The 17,972-nt window shown below is 39.8% G+C and overlaps 1 protein-coding gene across 1 annotated transcript in view; it reads left to right on the top strand.

The window, feature by feature from the left end:
- The window catches only part of adam19a (ADAM metallopeptidase domain 19a), a 195,901-nt gene that overhangs the window by 126,631 nt on the left and 51,298 nt on the right, over nt 1–17,972 (top strand). The window contains exons 5-6 of the mRNA XM_053416049.1: nt 3,191–3,267; nt 14,514–14,697. Of these exons, the coding sequence (XP_053272024.1) occupies nt 3,191–3,267; nt 14,514–14,697 (261 nt within the window). The remainder of the gene's footprint in view (nt 1–3,190; nt 3,268–14,513; nt 14,698–17,972) is intronic.

Raw genomic sequence — 17,972 nt, 5'->3', positions numbered from 1 at the left:
CGTCTAAATTCTGCCTTAGAGATCACAGGTTTTGTTTACAGTGGTGTCGGCCTTTATTCACCAAAAGCTCTAGAATCTCTCATCAACTTTTTTCGCAGCTTCCGTTTGTTTGTCACATCTTTTTCATTCAGAGAAACAAGAGTCTTTTCCTCACGGGGAATCCATTGGATAATCGCTTCCTGTTTTGGGCTAACTTGGACCTTATCCAGAGTTTTCACCGGGGGGGGGGTTGGCAAGAGAAAGCAACTGACTTGCACATTTGCATTCTCACATATAGCCCCTCCGGATAATTTCAGGGGATTCAGACGCTTAATTCACTTGCTCCACGTGCTTTAGAACATGTGCTCGGATTGTTAAAAGAGAGCCCCAAAAGCTTTACACCCTCCCGAGTTAAATTAACTCCTGCAAATGTGATATATCTACTCTGGTCACGCAGTAGAACTGTCTGTGCACATGACCATGGTTTTTCTGCACAGTGGGCTCTTACAGATGGCAGTTTATTCCCCACACACCTGAAACAACTCCTAGCGGGCCAATCCCTTGGGCCGTGTCCACATCACATCCTGTACATGTAACGAGATTAACCGGTGGGAGCTGGCGAGGAGCGCTCCCGCTGACAGCTGATTTGTATGTTGGCTCAAACAGAGCTCTCACTTCTCCTGCTGCCGCCGTTCAAATGAAAGAGCTCATTTCACGCTCTGATGAGCTGACAGAGACTTTTGAATTGTCAGAAATCGACATGCGGGCATCATTTAAACCTTGTGGTGACAAATCCCTTTTCAGCTGTAACAGGAAGCCTTTGGGCTCCACTGAAAGCTGCTTTTAGAATCCATGAAAGGTGTGATACCTTTGCACAAGGTTTCAATTGAGGGTATCTCCTATGTCTATTTTTATAAAAGATATATTTTTGTGGTCTGGTCTTAAAAAAAAGAACTCTTCTATCTGTTGTTTACTTAGCTTTTTTCCCATGAAAGTGTACTCATCATAGTTCATTATGAGAGTGACGGTACAACCGCTCATTCCTCTGTTTTTTGCTTACAGCTCCAGTTTACAAATCCAGGTGCTATTTTTGATACATACACTGACAAATCTAAACATTGCTTTCTTGTCCATGATTCTCATTGTAAAAATTATGACATTTAAATGTCGCAATCCTCCATCGTTGTTAAAAAATATTCTAACCTTTTATATACGCAAATACATCCATGAAGACAAATAGATTATATCCATAATTAACAAATTAATAAACCACTGAAGCCGCCAGTGCATTTCTATTCCTTCTCGGGTTTAGATAGTTGGGCAGTGGATAATTTGTGGTTATGTGCAGCCTGTACTTATTGATGCTGAAGTACTGTTATTGTCACATTTTCTTAAAGTTCAATGTGACTGATTGTTTGTATTTCCTGAAAAATAGTCTTAGACCAATCCGTAAGGCCAAACCCTCATATCCTAATAGAGGTCATATCATATCCAGGTAATATTACATATTGTCCTGTTCTCAGCTTTGTACACGGAGGGCTTATCTTTGCAGATCGGTTGCAACAGCAGCTGTTATCTCCTTCCATCTCTGAGCCTGGGGTTTACTTTGATCACTCGACTGCCCTTTAGTGACTCAGATTCTCTCTTTGAGTTTGACCTGATTCTTTCATAGGAGGTCGAAAAGGTTAATGGGGTTTTGATATGGGCACCAGCCTTCATCCTTATTACACACAGGAGTTTCCTGTTCCATGTGACTTACATACTAAATCTTGGGGACTACTTCTGTCTTATGGAGGAGACACAAGCAGTCCCTCTCTTATGTAAAAGCTCCTGGTCTTGTCTTGGCTGGTCGGAGTCACTCTCCTGTTCAGAATCCCAATAACTCTCCTTCATGTTTGTTGGTGTTGAAATCATTCAGATTCCCAGTTTGTCACATATGGTGGGAAAAAGAAAAACGTTTTCGTGAAGTGATTTGTGACACATATAGATAAACAACTGAGCACTTTATAAAAAAAATAGATGTTTTTATTATACTTACTCTATACGTAACCATATCCCACTGCCCAGCACTCTGTAGCTGTGTCTCAACTCAGGAGCTGCGTCCTTCGGAGGCCGCATTCTCAGATCAATTTTGACACACTACATTGTCCCAAAGAGGGCTCAAACAGCCGGTGGAGCCTTCTTGGGCCACCTATCCCAGAGTTCACTGTGCAGACTGCTTTTTAAAGCGTTAATGGTACCGGAAAGCGATGGGATGTCCGATACTTGAGTATCATGCTTCAACTCGATTCAGACATGTTATAAAACGAGGGGACATTAAAACTTTGTGGTCACAACTGGAGCTTTGCAGCTAGGGGACAGTTGTTAGGCCGGGTCAAGCTTGTGAAGCCGAACACGGGAATACTCTGTAGACCTGACTATCTCATTTTGATTCAGCGTTGGCCGTGTAGACTACATCCTTTGAATGAGGTAGAATCCTGAACTGAGACCTATTTTTTGTCCACTGTTGCTACGTCCAGCTAGTGAACTATTTAACAAAGCGATACCAGAGACTTTTCTTCACCATAGCAACAGTGTTATTTTGTAAACAGGCTATACATCTAATAGTAAGCTTAGCTAAGAGAAAGCAGGTACCCTATAGTTCCCTTAGGATTTATAATGTTGGAAGACCTCAACCTTATGTTAGTGTATTACACTAATTCAACAGGAACGTTTAACACAGTCTTTCTCAGAGTGTTGGATACAAATATGTCTTGTTAATACTGATAGCTGCACAATTGTTTCTGTGGTTAGTACAACAAATTACTGTATATTGTACTCTATGTATGTAAGAGGGAAATAATAATAATCTCTCACATAGAAAGCAGTGTGTTGTGTTCCATTTCCATACTGATATATTGAGGCAGCGGCTATCGACAATAACAAGTCTCCACAGTGCACTTCAAGTTAATTTGTGCGAGTTTGATGATTCATGTCAAATTGTCATCAGGATCCTCCAGCCTTCATTTGAACACCGATATTCTTTTCATTTATTTATTGATGCCCCGTCCTCGTCCATGTACAGTTGGCAGTATTGTTTACCAGCACCTGTACTGATGAGAATGGAGCATTTGACTCGTCTACGGGTCGTTGCAGATGATTCATAGTTGGTTGCATTGACATTATTGTAATGGCTTTATTAAAGATTGATGTCAATTCTTTTCTCTTTCAGGATCACTGCTTCTACCACGGTCATGTAAGAGGACATCCAGATTCCTGGGTAGCTCTCAGCACATGCTCAGGAGTCAGGTACAGTCCACAGTTCCACCTTCAGTTCTGTTGCACTTACACTGTTTTTATTCTTATTCTGCTTGGTGCATCACGTGGTCAGGTCATCTCTCTGTCCGTCCATTCATAAGTACACTTCGCTCTCATTCTTGTGAATGCTATATCAAAGGAACTTTCTTCAAAATTGCCACAAAGGTTGACTTCGTCTCTAGGATTAACAGATCACAAGTTGGTTTTATCAATTACATTACATTTTACCTATATTCCCAAATCACAATTGATATCATGGGGCTTAACAAGGTGTGACATCCTCTGCCCTTAACCCTCAGCAAGAATAAGGATATACTAGCAAAACACCATTTTAACAGGGTAAAAAGAAGGTAGAAACCTCAGAGAGCCACATGTGAGGGATCCCTCTCACAGGACAGACAAAAGTGCAATAGATGCCACGTGTAATGGAGAACATCAGAAATATAACAGTATTTACAGCATTGATTAGAAGAAACAGATGTAACATAATGGAAGGTAAATTAATTAAGGAGTTATTGTCAGTAATGGTAGAGTATGTAAGTAGACGTATTGTATATCATGCAGTCTTGTTGAAAATACTAGTCCAAGATCAGATGCCACCACGATCAGGATCCACCACCACAATCAGATGCCCCCATTATCCCCAGTCCAGCATTATGATCCACTGACGCTATCAGCTGCCACCTCGATCATGGTCCAGCACCACTATCCATGACCTCCCCGCACATGTTTTTGGCCATAACTCGAGAATTCACTTAATATGATAAAATCTGGACAGACTTGGATGTAAACTGCAGCTGTACTGGTTGTTGGAGGTGTTGGATCTCAAGGTGGTTATTTTCTGGTCAATTTTCCAGTTTTGCTAAAACTATTCTGATTTGACTGAGACAAATTACAGAAGGATATCAACTGGATTTAGTTCTTTAAGGTCATTCACATTGTTGCACTGTTATTGTGGCCATTGCCTTGCTATTGTGGACGGTCCTGCGTATGAATGGACTCATTATATTCATACTATAACCATTCAATGCAATCATGGGTTCAAGTTTATTAGAAATGCAGCAACACCAGTTGCACCAGCTACCAATAGACATGGAAACCTGTCTTATTCTTGAGTGTTAATTCAGCAATTTATCAGCAGACAATGCAACCTTTTCAAATGAAAGATATAACATTAGTCTGCTAAAATATATGTCAACTCAGATTGAAGAGTGGAGGGGATCATACGCAATATGCTCGATCTGTCCAAAAGTGATTTGCTGTTGCATAACAATGGAAACAAAGGTTTTGATTTCTGTTTTACAAAAATAGCACAGCCTATCTCAGATTACAAAGCATTATGTCAATAACAACGATTGGGTAAAGGAGGGACAAAGCTGGAGATGAGAAATCACCCATTTTCTTTTAAATGTTTTATTATTAAATTATGTGTTTATTCTTGCTTGGAGTGGAGGTTACTTACCCGCTGACACAAAGTGATAGTTCCCTCCAACAGGCAGATTTTTCTTAGTTTTGACAGTCAGGAAGAAGCGTAAAACCTTAGGACTGAGTTAATACATGAGACAACACACTGAGCCGCTGGTAAGTAATGAACAACGGCTGTCTTGTACTAAAACAAACATGGGTAGTAACCATGAATTGCCATCTTCACTGAGAGAATCCATACTGAGGTAAAAACTCTCCATCTCTGGTAACATCACGGATGCAGAACCATGGGCAGTATATACTCAATGTGATTTTTAATAACTGGGCTGACTACAGAGATCAGCAGAAAGTATATTACTACAGGATACAGTTTGTGAAAGCCACTAAGTAAGAAGCCAATATTAATCAAGGCTGGATTTACCAACTGGGCATAGACGGCAGCGGTCCTGGGGCCCGATAACTTAAACTTCCTGGTTGTGTAATTAATTACCGATCTGTTTGAGGATATGCTCTGCTGAAGAACAGTTAAAAAGGTAGATGTAGGGCTCCTGCATCTTGTAGCCCTGTCAAATAAAGGTGCACTTTCTCCAAATCTACATATGCTACCTTTAATATTTCAATGAATAATATGCTTACACTCTGAAAACATGGACCACAGTAGTATTCCCAGGAACATGGGTTTGTGCTGTATATGAATAGTATACAGGTTGGGATATGGATAATGACTGGGTTTTAATAACAACTACATCAGATATCTTAAAGGCCTACTGAACCTTGAATGACTGGTCTGCATATTTTACTTGACGGTTGTTCTATCACTGCTGTCAGGGGAAGCTCATTTTACTCTGTTATTGCATAAACAATGTGACAGGCTCCTTCCCACTAATGAAAAGTTGAGTTCATAATTAATAAAACACCCACATGTGCATTTTGCTGCGATAGTCTTAAGGTCATTACACTCCGGGGTCGTTTTTCTGGATGATTGATTCGTGCATTATTTTATGTTTCACAGCGGAAAAAGTAACATTGTTGTTTTTGCAGTAAGAGGTTTTCCTGATCTTCCGCACTGTGAATAAAAGCATCAGCCTCTCATCGTTCTCTGTAGTAGTTTAGGGTGCGTAACTTACCTCAAATAGATTGGGGCAGGAGTGGTATGGTCCTCTGGCTCCTCAGCTGTGGCTCTAACACCGCCCCTTACCTGAATCCTGTGGATAATCTTTTGTTATGAAACGTGTCTGAGCAAAGACTGTCCTGATTATATCATGTGCAAAAGGCAAACTGCACAGTAAGCCTGGACCCAGTTCTGCAGAGATCCTCTGAAAATAGCTTAAGTCATAATCAGGGTCGCAGTCGATCTTCGGCTTCTCTTTCTCTACATTATCAAATGTTTTGGTAAATATGGTTAAAATGTTAACCACTATTTTGATTGCAAAAGATTCACAGTTATTTTGTATTTCTTAGATTTCACACTACTGCTGTGTAAAGGCCTTGAGTTGTTGGGGTTAGACCAGTAGCTTGTAATTGCTACCTGGCTCACCTGGCTTCTAGATCTGCAGAAACATGGTCCCTGAGTGGTAACATGAAATAAAAGAAATAGAAATAAAAGTCTAATTCCACAGTTTGAATGCCTTTTAATCTTTTCATTCTTCTTCAGATTGACTTGTAGAAACTAATTTGATCCTCTCTAGGGATCAAGGCAGGAGTTTTAAAGTTGTATATGTTCCCATCCTCAGACAGATTTAAATGTGGAGCGGCCTGCACATTAAAAACCTCAGATTGAAGCTTCCTCCTGGCAGAGATGCTGCATATCCTTATGATGTGTGTCCCCCAAAAATATATTCATGAATTTGATCGGATAAAAGAGGCACTAAGTTACAGCTCAGTGGGGCTTTTAGCATAACTGAATCCAAATGCCCTTTCAGTAGATGTGAACAATTGGGAGTTTCAGGGAATTTTTCGAATCAAGTTGTGAGAGAATCTTGATATTTTTTCTATCTGATAGCAGCTGGTTCAGTGGTGACACGTCCATCCGCGCCCGTCAGTCCCTCCATCCTTCTCTGGGAAGGTAGCCAGGCCCCGCTCGTTGACAGCAGCTTTGATGAGAACAGAGCAGACGTGGGGGGGAATAGAGATGTGCAAGCCGTGCAGAATGTAAATGCTCTCTAGATGTCCAGTCATTCACCAGAGTCATCCGAATGTTGAATGCACACAACCTGCCCCTTTACAATCCTCCAACTGTTTACAGCAGTGCGCCACAGGAAAACAGTGCTCGTGTATGATATTCAGCTTTATATTGATGAATCCTACATTCCTTTGAAAACATATCAAATGACTAAAGTGTGTGTGTTTATGTAACATGGAATGACGTCTTGTTGTCCTTCTCACTTTGAACAGTTCCCCGTCACTCTTGCTTTTCTGTCTCTCCTCTCCTGCTTCAATGTGTGATAAATGATTAATGTCTTGTCGTTTTAAAAATGCTAACAGACATTTGCATTCCTCCTCACTTTTGATGATCATAGAATCAAAGCTTACTCTGTTATTATCCCGCGGTATAAATCGCTCCTGGACAAAAGCCTCAACTGTAAATTATCACTGTTACTTTAGGAGGTAGACTAATGGCACCCGGAACATAAAATAATAATGTCAGAAGAGGCAGGAAACATATAAAATAAGCAGAAAGATGACAGAAGACGGTGAGATTGAGCAGGGAACCAGAGCTGGGATGTTGGTTATTCTGGAAGTAAGGCTGTCTCGAGTCAACAGATCTATAAATCCTTCTGACCTTTGATTTTATGGTCAAGATTTAATTATGTTCCATTTAAACATTCATTTTCCAGGGCTTACTGCTTTGACATTGTTCGACTCTCAATTTGTAAAGATCAACAGATTCTCTTATTTCTGCCCAAACTGCCATTTACATATCTTCTTTAAATGGATTGAAAGAAATACTGGGACAGTCAGTAATTCAAAAGTATAAATTGATAAAATCATTAAATTTTGAATTCCGAATCAAAATCCCTGCACACTCATGGAAGCCATGATGATACATTTTGCATAGGCCATCTTTAAAAAAAACAGCACTGACTTCTCATTGCTTACAGTATATATACAGTGTACAGCATAAACAGTTTTTTGCATTTTAACAACAGATGAGACTATTTATTGGACTCTTTCCTATGTGGGTTTGCGTGTGTTTTTTGTTATGCCGTTTTTGTAATTACTGGTGGCACCTACTGCCACAGTTAGGGAGTTTGTGATCTAAATATTATGTTCGGTTCCAACATTACAAAGACCATTTCTTTTCTAGTCCAGAGCCCTTCAGTAGTCCTGCGTGTTTTCATTTGAACCCTACGCTGCAGCTCCCAGCTCTTGTTTTAACTGCTGGCAACCTTTCCTGCAACCTAATGAGTTGATTTGTATTGACTCAGGTTGAATTTCATAGGGTATATTGTTTGACAGCCTTCGACATATACGGACAGCGTAATTATTTAAGAAGTTCCATGAAAAAAAGGAAAAAAAATCACTGTTTTCTCACAACGCATGGCTCAGAGCTCAGCTGGGCGGATGGTCCTGTCGGGTGGATGAGCAGAATAACCAGCAGCACTCCTTTCCCGAAAACCAATTTCTTTCTCTTTGTACCTATTGTGTTTGCTTCGAAATAAATAGCAACTCTGACAAAGTGCTCACATATAAGATGAAATCGCTTTTAAACAAACTTCAAATGCATGTCGAACCACAGCAAGCAGGGCCTGAATAACTCATTACTGTTCAAGGTCAGGATGGAGCCGCATAGATGTATTTCTTCGAATTTGTTTGCCTCCAGGACTCTTAAGACTTTTTATTTTGTAACTTGAACACAAAAGTTGATAAAAGACATCCTTATAATTGCTTATTGCAATTTGAAATGTGATTAAATATTTATGAAGTCATTATAAGAATGTCCTTTCTAAAAGGTTTTATAGGAGAGGTAATATGTTCATAGTCATGTTCCATCATTTTAATTACTGTTATTATTTGAGAGGGATACTTAATCTAATGTTCAGTAATGCATCACTGTCCTCGTACTGCCCATTGCTGCAGCTCCTCTCTTTAAATCTTCTGTCTGAAAAACTTGGTTTTAGCTCCTGTCTCTTTAAAGGTCCAGTGTGTAAGAGTTAGGTCAAAGGGATTGGTTCTAGTGATGTTTTCGTTCATGCCTTTCATCTCAATTGTGTGTATTGTTGTTTTGTTTACCCTAGAATGGGCCCTTTATATTTAAATACTTTATATTAACACCAGGAGCGAGTCCTCTCTACGGAGGCTGCCATGTTTTTTTCAGTATCCCAGACTGGACAAACTAAGAGTTTGAGATTTTTTGACAACTGAAGGCCACCACAGGTTCTCTTCCATTATTTCGATATGGGCATCGTGATGTTACATGACATCCCGATGATGTATAAGTATCAGCTGACAAGTGAGGGGGGGTTTCAGGAGCTTCCCTGTTTATTGCGGGATCATCATAAGAATCGTAAGATGTTTAAGTTGTAACAATTACAATTGTTGAGGTAGATATCAATCTTAAACTTGACTTAAGTGAAGAAGATAAGTCTTTAACAAGTATTCTGATAGGTATACACTCATTCTTCAATATAATGAATGTTAAAGGATCGCAACCAATGTGTACTGAAATTTGTCAGCGCTCAGTGAGAACAGTTTTAAATGGAACACTTCATAAATTAACTCAAACAGATATTTGACATTTCGTGCTGACATTTGCTGTTTGGGCAACACAGTAGCGTACGTGTTGGTCATTATTGTACAGTATTTGTATTGTGACAAGAAGACTTCGGAAGAGGCAGAAGGAGCTAGACAAGCAGCAAATTAAGCATTATGATGGAAATGTCAAAGATGTTATGTTATCTCCACTGTTATGTTTGTTGGATAGTCAAAACCTACCGAGCCCATTGCCATGACATCTTGTGGAGGGGTGTGGGAAGAGAAATCCTATTAATTCGGAGTTAATCGAAACCAACGGGCAGATCCAGGAATTTGTTGTCTTTGCAGTGTTTCCACAGAATATGTAATATATGGTAATAAAAGGTGGTGCATGTGCATTTGCACACATATTAAAGAGTGACACAGAAGTTCTCAGGTGAGAGATAGAACGAGACAGACAGAGAACTGCATGGCATGCCACTAGTGTTGTGACTGTCTGCGTGGAAGGTAAAAACCTTATGGACGATGTCAATTCTGGTCCACTTTAAGAGGACTGAGTTCAGTTCATTTAAAGAGAACTATATCTGAAAACAGTAAACACCCTTAATGTGATACAGGCCTGTTTTCTCACAAGCCTTTTTTGAAGTACTTCTAATGAATAATTCAAGCAAATACACTCTATATAATATATGTGTATGGTGTTGGGAATCAGTTTAACATAATAATCTTAATAGCTCTTAGCTCTGTTGGGTAGTTAACCCCAAAATGCTCAAGACAGTGTTAGAAAGTGCAGTTCACTTAACTGAGGGTGATGAGGCCAGAAATGACTTTCCACATGATATTTTGTTATCTTTCAGTATTAGAAAACTATTCCCAGGATCCATTGAATTAAAGCACTGTTTCTCTGTGTCCTTAAAAATTGATTTGGCTACGTTATGTTCAGTTAGTTTTTTGCAATGAGAGATATAAGGTGACAATTCAGTCCGTCATTCAGAATTGAAATCATGAATCAGACACTTGCTCTTTTAAATACAAGTACAACCATTTCCAAGCAATTACAAGGCTCAAGACCAGAGAGTGAGGGAGAACATGCTGAGCATCAGGAGACACATCACATAGGTGCATGTGTGGGGTCATGTAGCAACATTGGGGAAAAGACGAGACACATGCTTACAACAATGATACAGTTCCCTTGAAGGCACGTTTTTTGTAGGAAGTGAAAAAACAAACATATATATAACGTAGCTTCATTCGGGTTGAAGAAGCAGCTCCTCAGAATGTCCGTGCACGTCCCTGTTTGTCAGTAAAAGAACTCGTCTGAGAGTCTGTCTGGACGACACTAGAGGCTCCGTCTCCTCCTCAGTCTCACACACACTCAGCCAGACAGTCTGACTGTCACTGCTGCAGAATGACTCTGTGCTTTAAATTGCCTTTTTACTGTTCGGTGTTGTCTGGGACAGAGAGTCTTCTGGCTCCACTCTCCATCATCATGGCTTTTTACTGGGAGCATGCATTAAGGACTCAACTTCCACTTAATGACTGAACCATTGTCTCCTTATTATTCTTCCGCTCTCTTGCAGGGATCAAGTTTTTTCCGGTTCCCTTTTTAAGCATAAAAGAGATCTTATTAACTTGACCCCATTTCCACCAAGCACTAACATTTGACCTGTGACTACTTTACCTCAGAGATTTTAAACTGGGGGGCGTGGGACAGTTGAATGATTTGCCCCCAGGGAGAAATGTGAGGTCAATATACTGTGTGAGGTGAAAGACTGACACACACCAGCCGTCTATAATAACAGGAAGCTTGTCGCTGTCGTTTGACCCAATGATTTGGCCGTTTATTAACTCTGCCAGCAGTTTGAGCAGCAGATTGCAGCTATAAGCATCAAACATTGGAGTCTTTGAAATTGTACCTCAATCAAATATGAAGACACAGACACGATAGACATATTTTTAAACCCCTTGTGATTTACTCCTCCTGGGGATATAATTACCTTTGACGTCCATCGTGAATAAAAATCCACAATCCCTTAAACTCGTGCTTGTAAATCATAGAAATAAAAGTCTACCCTCATAACCTGTAGAGCTTTCCAGAGGACTTAACTTGCTATGTTTTCCTCCATGTCAGACTAATAATAACAGGAACAGGAAGTGCTAACAGCTAATACAACTATCTCAAAGTGGTGATTTACCAACATGTAAACAAATATACTGAAGACTAAACACAAGGCTCAAGTTGTGGCCCACAGCTCCACTGAAACATTATGTGTCCTAGTTATCCATCCATCCATCCATCCATCTATCTATCTATCTATCTATCTATCTATCTATCTATCTATCTATCTGTCTATCTGTCTATCTGTCTATCTGTCTATCTGTCTATCCGTCTATCCGTCTGTCTGTCTGTCAATCTATCTAACTATCTATCTATCTCTAGAATCGATTGGAGATATCACTTACAGAACCAATTTATAATTTTTTTTGGCTCGTAATTATTTTTGAATTGAAACAGTTAAATATACAACCAACCTTTATATCAGTTACTTTTATTCATCCATCCTGTTGGTACTTTGACTGCAAAGCCCCTTCCTTGTTGTACATATTTTATTTGTTCTGTATTTTTGCAGCCCTGCATGATCTTTTTTCATCAGACACATCTGGCAGTGCCTTTTACCACGTGTTAGCTTGGAGACTTCGATTGTGTCACCAGTGTGATCTGACCTCAGTGTGTCACCTGACCACATCTAGCAGTAGATTGAGTTTTTTGCCACTTCCAAATATCCAAAGAGCGAAAATCCTGCTGTGGAAGGAAGTGGTCGGATTTGATCAAAATTAGAAGCTATTACTGATGACGCACTCAGCAGTTGTGAAAAAAGGAGAAAGCGTTTGAGGGAGAAGCTGAAACCTTGTCTACCTGTGAATGTCGAATTCTCTATTTTTGAAAAGTTCAAAAAATCCCTTTCAACAATTCAAAGTATTAGCGAGGAGCAGCTTTTTTCAACAAGCACTTTATTTTAAGCATACTGACTTTTTGAAGTGGACATTTTTCAATTAATAAAAGTCTGTCGAGTTGCGGTGGCTTTTAATACTAAGCGGTCACAAGTAATCAAATGTGTCTAGCACTTATCCTTTTTTTGTGTGTGTGGACAAAACAGTTGTATAAAGCATTTTCCGACAGCAGATCAGTTTGATATGTGCTGGGCTCCACAGTCAGTGGCAGCTCAAATGAGTTGTTGGATGAAAAGGTGCAGGCAACAAGCGGCTCACCTCCCAACTTGTCAGCCAGGTTCCCTCTTTGCATGTTCCCTGCTGCTCACAGAATGGCGTAGAAAAATATTATGATCAACAGACTTCTCTATTAAAACTGTTTAACAGTCATAATTCTACAAGCAACATTTGGGGTATAGGGCTTATTAGCCTTTGTTTTTGTAGTTGTCCTTTTAAACCACAGCACAGTGCGTGAGGGTATTTTCAAAGCTGAATTGTGGTATACAATGAATCCACTGAATAATATATAACAAATCTCACTAAACAGTCAGACTGCATGACAAAATGGCTAACTCACTACTCATTATTTAAAGCCAATGTTTTAGTTTTTAGAAGAAAGGGCCGTCTGGTCTGTAGACTGTTGATGGGCAGTTCGAGGTAGCAGGAAGAAATTCTTCGAATTTTGTCAAGGAACAAAGACTCACAGAATAGAAAACCTTTTACAAAGTAAAATATAAACTTGAACTTGTCGGGCTACGTGACGTTAGAAAAAAGCACAGGACACAGTCCATCGGGGGCTTCAGTAGGGGAGAGGGAAACCATTGGAAGAGTGATGAGCCGTAATCTTCATCTCCCTGGGTGTTACAGTGGTGGTTGTTGAAAATTCACTGCTGCATCCTGCAGTGGGGCTTTACTTTGCCGTGCCTTTGTGGAGGGATACAATTTCAAGGCAGAGCTACAGCAGCTGACCAAACAAATACAGGAGAGGTCACATTAGGTCGATAAAATGTGTGAGCATTTGAATACATTATGATTTGGATTTTAAAACCTTGTTAAACAACGTTAAACCTGCAGTTGCTTCTGCAAAGCAACTGCGACAAAGTAGCCACAGTTTGTTATGAATGAGATGACCTCACAACTGCCTTATCCCAGCGCCACCTGTTTCTTCACACACAAGTTCTAGTGCTAGCTGTTCTCATAGCACCACCAGCTGCTGTAGATGAGGAATAAATATTCATCTATCAAACAGCAGATCATTTTACACTATCTCATATCATAGACAATTTTTATTCACAACTCAGGAGCTGCATCAGATCTTTTTTTTTAAATTGTTTTAGTGGAGAACTTGGCCTTACTATGAAACCACACTTCAGGGTAAAATATAAAAAATACCAAAAATGAGAGAATAATCATGACAAAGAAAGTTCAGCATAGAGCAGCTTGATGAACAGAGAAATTATAAAAATGGAGCGATGCAATGAAAGTAATCATGTCCACAATCTGAATTTAAAGGAAATTAAATCAAAGTAAGTGTAATTGAGTCATTTTCCAACATTTTACCATTTATTTAATGGTATTTAGTTTGGGGATTAACCTTTATTGACAGGACAGTTAGTGTTAAATGGGGAGAGAGAATGGGGCAAGACTCGCAGCAAAGGGCCGGGTGAGAAGTGAACCCGCGGCGTCTTTCAGAAACTAAGTCACCTGCAGTAACTGTGCTGCAGCAAGTAAAGAACTGCTGCTGCTCTCAGTCCAAGGAAGATCATATTCATTCATGATCAACCAGGTTCAGTTTTTTTTTGCACTGATTTCATAATGAAGGTTTTTAAGAAAATGAAACTGATTTAGCTTTTTTATTGTTCACTGATATGTAAGTTTGACAGCCTTACTTAAAGGGATAATTCACTCAAACAATTCACAAATTAACTACTCAGCACTGTGTAGATGAGTAGGATGAAGTGTTTGAGTCCACAAAACACTTTAGGAGTTTCAGGGGTAAACAGCGTAGCAGCAGAGTCCAATTCAATTGAAGAAAACCAGTGACCAAAGTTTCAGACTTAATTAAACAACAGAAAAAACACAACATACCTCACTAACGTTCCTTTTTGTCTCCTTTCTTAACACAGAGGCCTGATATCCTTGAATTCAAGCTACACCTACTACCTGGAACCTGTCAGCGGTGTGGACCCTCTTCACCATTCCCTGCTGAACGCTGAGGAACTTCCCATTAAGGGTGGAAACTGTGGCCATGGTCATCACACTGCACAGTCCAACCATTTCTCTGACCTGCTCAAACCATTTCACTTAAGGGTGAGTCTCACTTATTTTTTTGTTAATAAGGAGAAACGTTATTAGGTTGTTTACCTGATTTAAACATAAGTAATGTGGCGATAAAAGAAATACAAATTTCCGGAAAACCATCTCTACACCCTCCTACAGCGGCCATCCGGTAGCATTAAAAGCAACCTATTGTTTGGTTGGGTTAGAATTCTATATTTTGGCAAAACTTTATTCTAAAGGTCTCTGATTTTAAAATTTCTAATGTGTAGACACACTTTGCTCCACATACTGAACCTATTGTAGTTTTTGGGTTAGCCTTGAAAAGACAGAAAAACAAGTAACAACTTCCTGCATGACCTGTGTCGTTAGGAGGGTTTCGCCCCTATGTTGCTATATCCATTTGGGATCTGGTTCACAGTTGGCAACACATCAAGCTTCATTAATGTCAAGCATCAAAAATAACCATTGAAACTTACAAATTCCCTTTAAATTTTGGGGGGGAAAATTCATATAGAAACATTCATAGTGGCCGTGTAAGTTTTAGGCAGGTGCTGACCTTTACCTCCTCATGTTAAAATAACTGTAGTGAGCTCCTGTCACTTTAGATCCACAGCACCTCAGGCTGAATGCTGTGGATCCCTATCCCTAATCTGTTGTTTTTTTCCTTTATAGTATTGGGAAAAAAAGGAAACTGCTTAGAAAAAGCTAACTTTGCAGACTAACAGCCAAAGTGGATATTTACTAACAATCACCGCATAATTAATATGAAGACGTAGTGTTATAAAGGTATTACAAGCATATAGTCGTTATAAAGTCAGTGAGTTTAATCATCGCCCAGTTACACAGCATAAGCCAGATCTAAAGTTTGCAAGCATGGAGTAGTAAAAAACCAAAGTGTATTGAACCGAGCAATGTTGGCTTTTGTGAGAGAGGGTAGTCACGAAATGCTCCAAGATATATTCACTTGAGTTAAATCGTAAATGGTTTTGTATTTATATAGCGCTTTTCTAGTCTTGATGACCACTCAAAGTGCTTTACAGTACAGTTTAACATTCACCCATTCACACACACATTCATACAGTGCATCTATTCACAGCACTTTGTTATTCTATGGGGGGCCATTCAGGGTTCAGCATCTTGCCCATGCACACTTCGGCATGTAGATGGGTCAGACTGGGGATCGAACTGCCGACCTTCAGGTTGGAGGACGACCACTCTACCCCTCAGCCACGGCCGCCCCTGGTTAAACTGTTCCGACTTTTGGCTCATTGTAATACTATGTACCAAGCTGAATGGATTGTCAAATATTCCCTTCTCATCAGTAGCAGATACAAGCTCTGTATATTAAAAGAGGCCGGGTTCCCAGTCAGTACATTGAAAAAGACACAAACATAATGGTTCATTTATATCCTCTAACGTAATGGATTGGGTCCTAATTTTCTTTTGGTTTATTTGTTATGTAGCAAATTAAATCACCAATCTCATGTGAACATTTCGCTCTGCAGGGGAATGCTCTTTGTGATGGGCAAGCACAATATTGAATTGGTCTTGGGGCCATTTAAGGGCTCAGAATGACTCCCGGTGCCTGGAGATGAAGGGAATGAGGCTTTCCAGGTTGGTTTGGTTTGGATATGAGGCCCAAACCAAACTAAACACAAGTCAAGCTGCCTCGTGTGCAGTTATAGATGATGCTGAATCGTTGCCTCTGCCTTCATTTGTCTCCGCTGCTGGGACAAACAGTCAGTCTTTCAGTCTCGTATTTATTCACTTTCCCCATTTCCATTCTCAATCACTTTAAACTGTTTCTCTGCTCCTTATATGCTAAACCCCTTATTAGTTGTCCAAGAGGGTGATTGTTCTCTTTCTCTGTTTCTTTATCTCCCTCCCTCCTGCACTTGGCCCCTTGGCTCTCCCAATTCCCACCGCAGGCACCCATTAATCCTGGGCTGTTATGCAGAAATGCCAGCCACAGTAGACCCCAGACGGTCCTAAGGCGTTTGCCACTATTTGCTTCCCAAATGAATAATGTGATGATTGAATGCATTACTGTGTGTGTGTTTGTGTACATTCAGTACACACCATTCTCACAGACACAATGTACTGTGTGTGTGTGTGTGTGTGTGTGTGTGTGTGTGTGTGTGTGTGTGTGTGTGTGTGTGTGTGTGTGTGTGTGTGTGTGTGTGTGTGTGTGTGTGTGTGTGTGAGTGTGTGTGTGTGTGTGACTGCCTAGCTCCACAGGCTGCCTTCACAACTCTACAGATTCCCCACCAATCTGAAGTATTGGTGTTAAGTCCAGACCTAGCCACGGTAGCGGTCCCCTCACATGTTAATCAATAGATTTAATTACAGCTGAGCCTTTCCTTAATGGTGGTAATCATGTATTAGGGAGGTGAAGAATGAATGATGGAAGGATACAAGGAGTCATACAGCTTTGTTAACACAGCAGCATGAACGACTGCAAAGATATTCGTACATATTAGGATTTTAAAACTAATAAACAAGCTTATAAACTTTTTTAATCTGTTTTTGTTCTTAACCTTTACAAATTCTGTTGACATAAAAGGTCTTTGGGGGGAGGGTATTTGTTTTACAGGCTCATACTGGCTCCAGTAAGCTTTGAAATTCCAAGTTTTTATTCTGTTCTTTTCCCTTTCAAATATCTATAGTTGAAATAGATCAATAAAAACAGAATGAATTATGTATGTGTTAGTTATGTGTTTTATGGCATTTACAAGAAGTTATAATTGCTTCAGAACTTCTCTCTTTCCTTCATATTGGTTCAGCTCTATGCAAATATGCAACGTGTTTGAAGTTAAATCTGCGTGGTTTTCACTGAGCAGCATTAATCTGCTTTTTTTTCTATTGGTTACACAAACAAAACGAGTGCCGAGCTCCTAAGCTGAGCCTGAGTCCTTCTGTCCTCACTCACAGTTCATTGATGGGGCATTCATTCAGGACTGACACCTCCATCAGAGGTCTATGTCACTGTATACAAACTAACAGCAGCCTCCAGCCAGTCAGAGAAGAGAACGCTCAGCAGCCAGGGTACATCATATCACTCAAGTGTCCTGGTGAGTTGTTGGAGTGCAGGCTCCTCCATTTAGGCTTAACAAATAATTTGTGTAACGATATACACTACTTAACTGATGACCATGCTTTTTAGCAAAACTAATTTAAGGATGGCACATATAAAATCCTATTATGTAATGTGTCAATAATTACAAACTAAAGAAAAGATGTAAAAGAATAGTTGACTTATTTCAAAGTCAGCATCCATGGAATTACAAATGATGGCATTAGATTCA

The sequence above is a fragment of the Pleuronectes platessa genome, chromosome 23 (assembly GCF_947347685.1).
Source record: "Pleuronectes platessa chromosome 23, fPlePla1.1, whole genome shotgun sequence".
In the NCBI taxonomy this organism is placed as follows: Eukaryota; Metazoa; Chordata; class Actinopteri; order Pleuronectiformes; family Pleuronectidae; genus Pleuronectes; species Pleuronectes platessa.
Note: the sequence above shows the minus strand (reverse complement) of the source record. Positions and strands in the feature narration are given on the sequence as shown.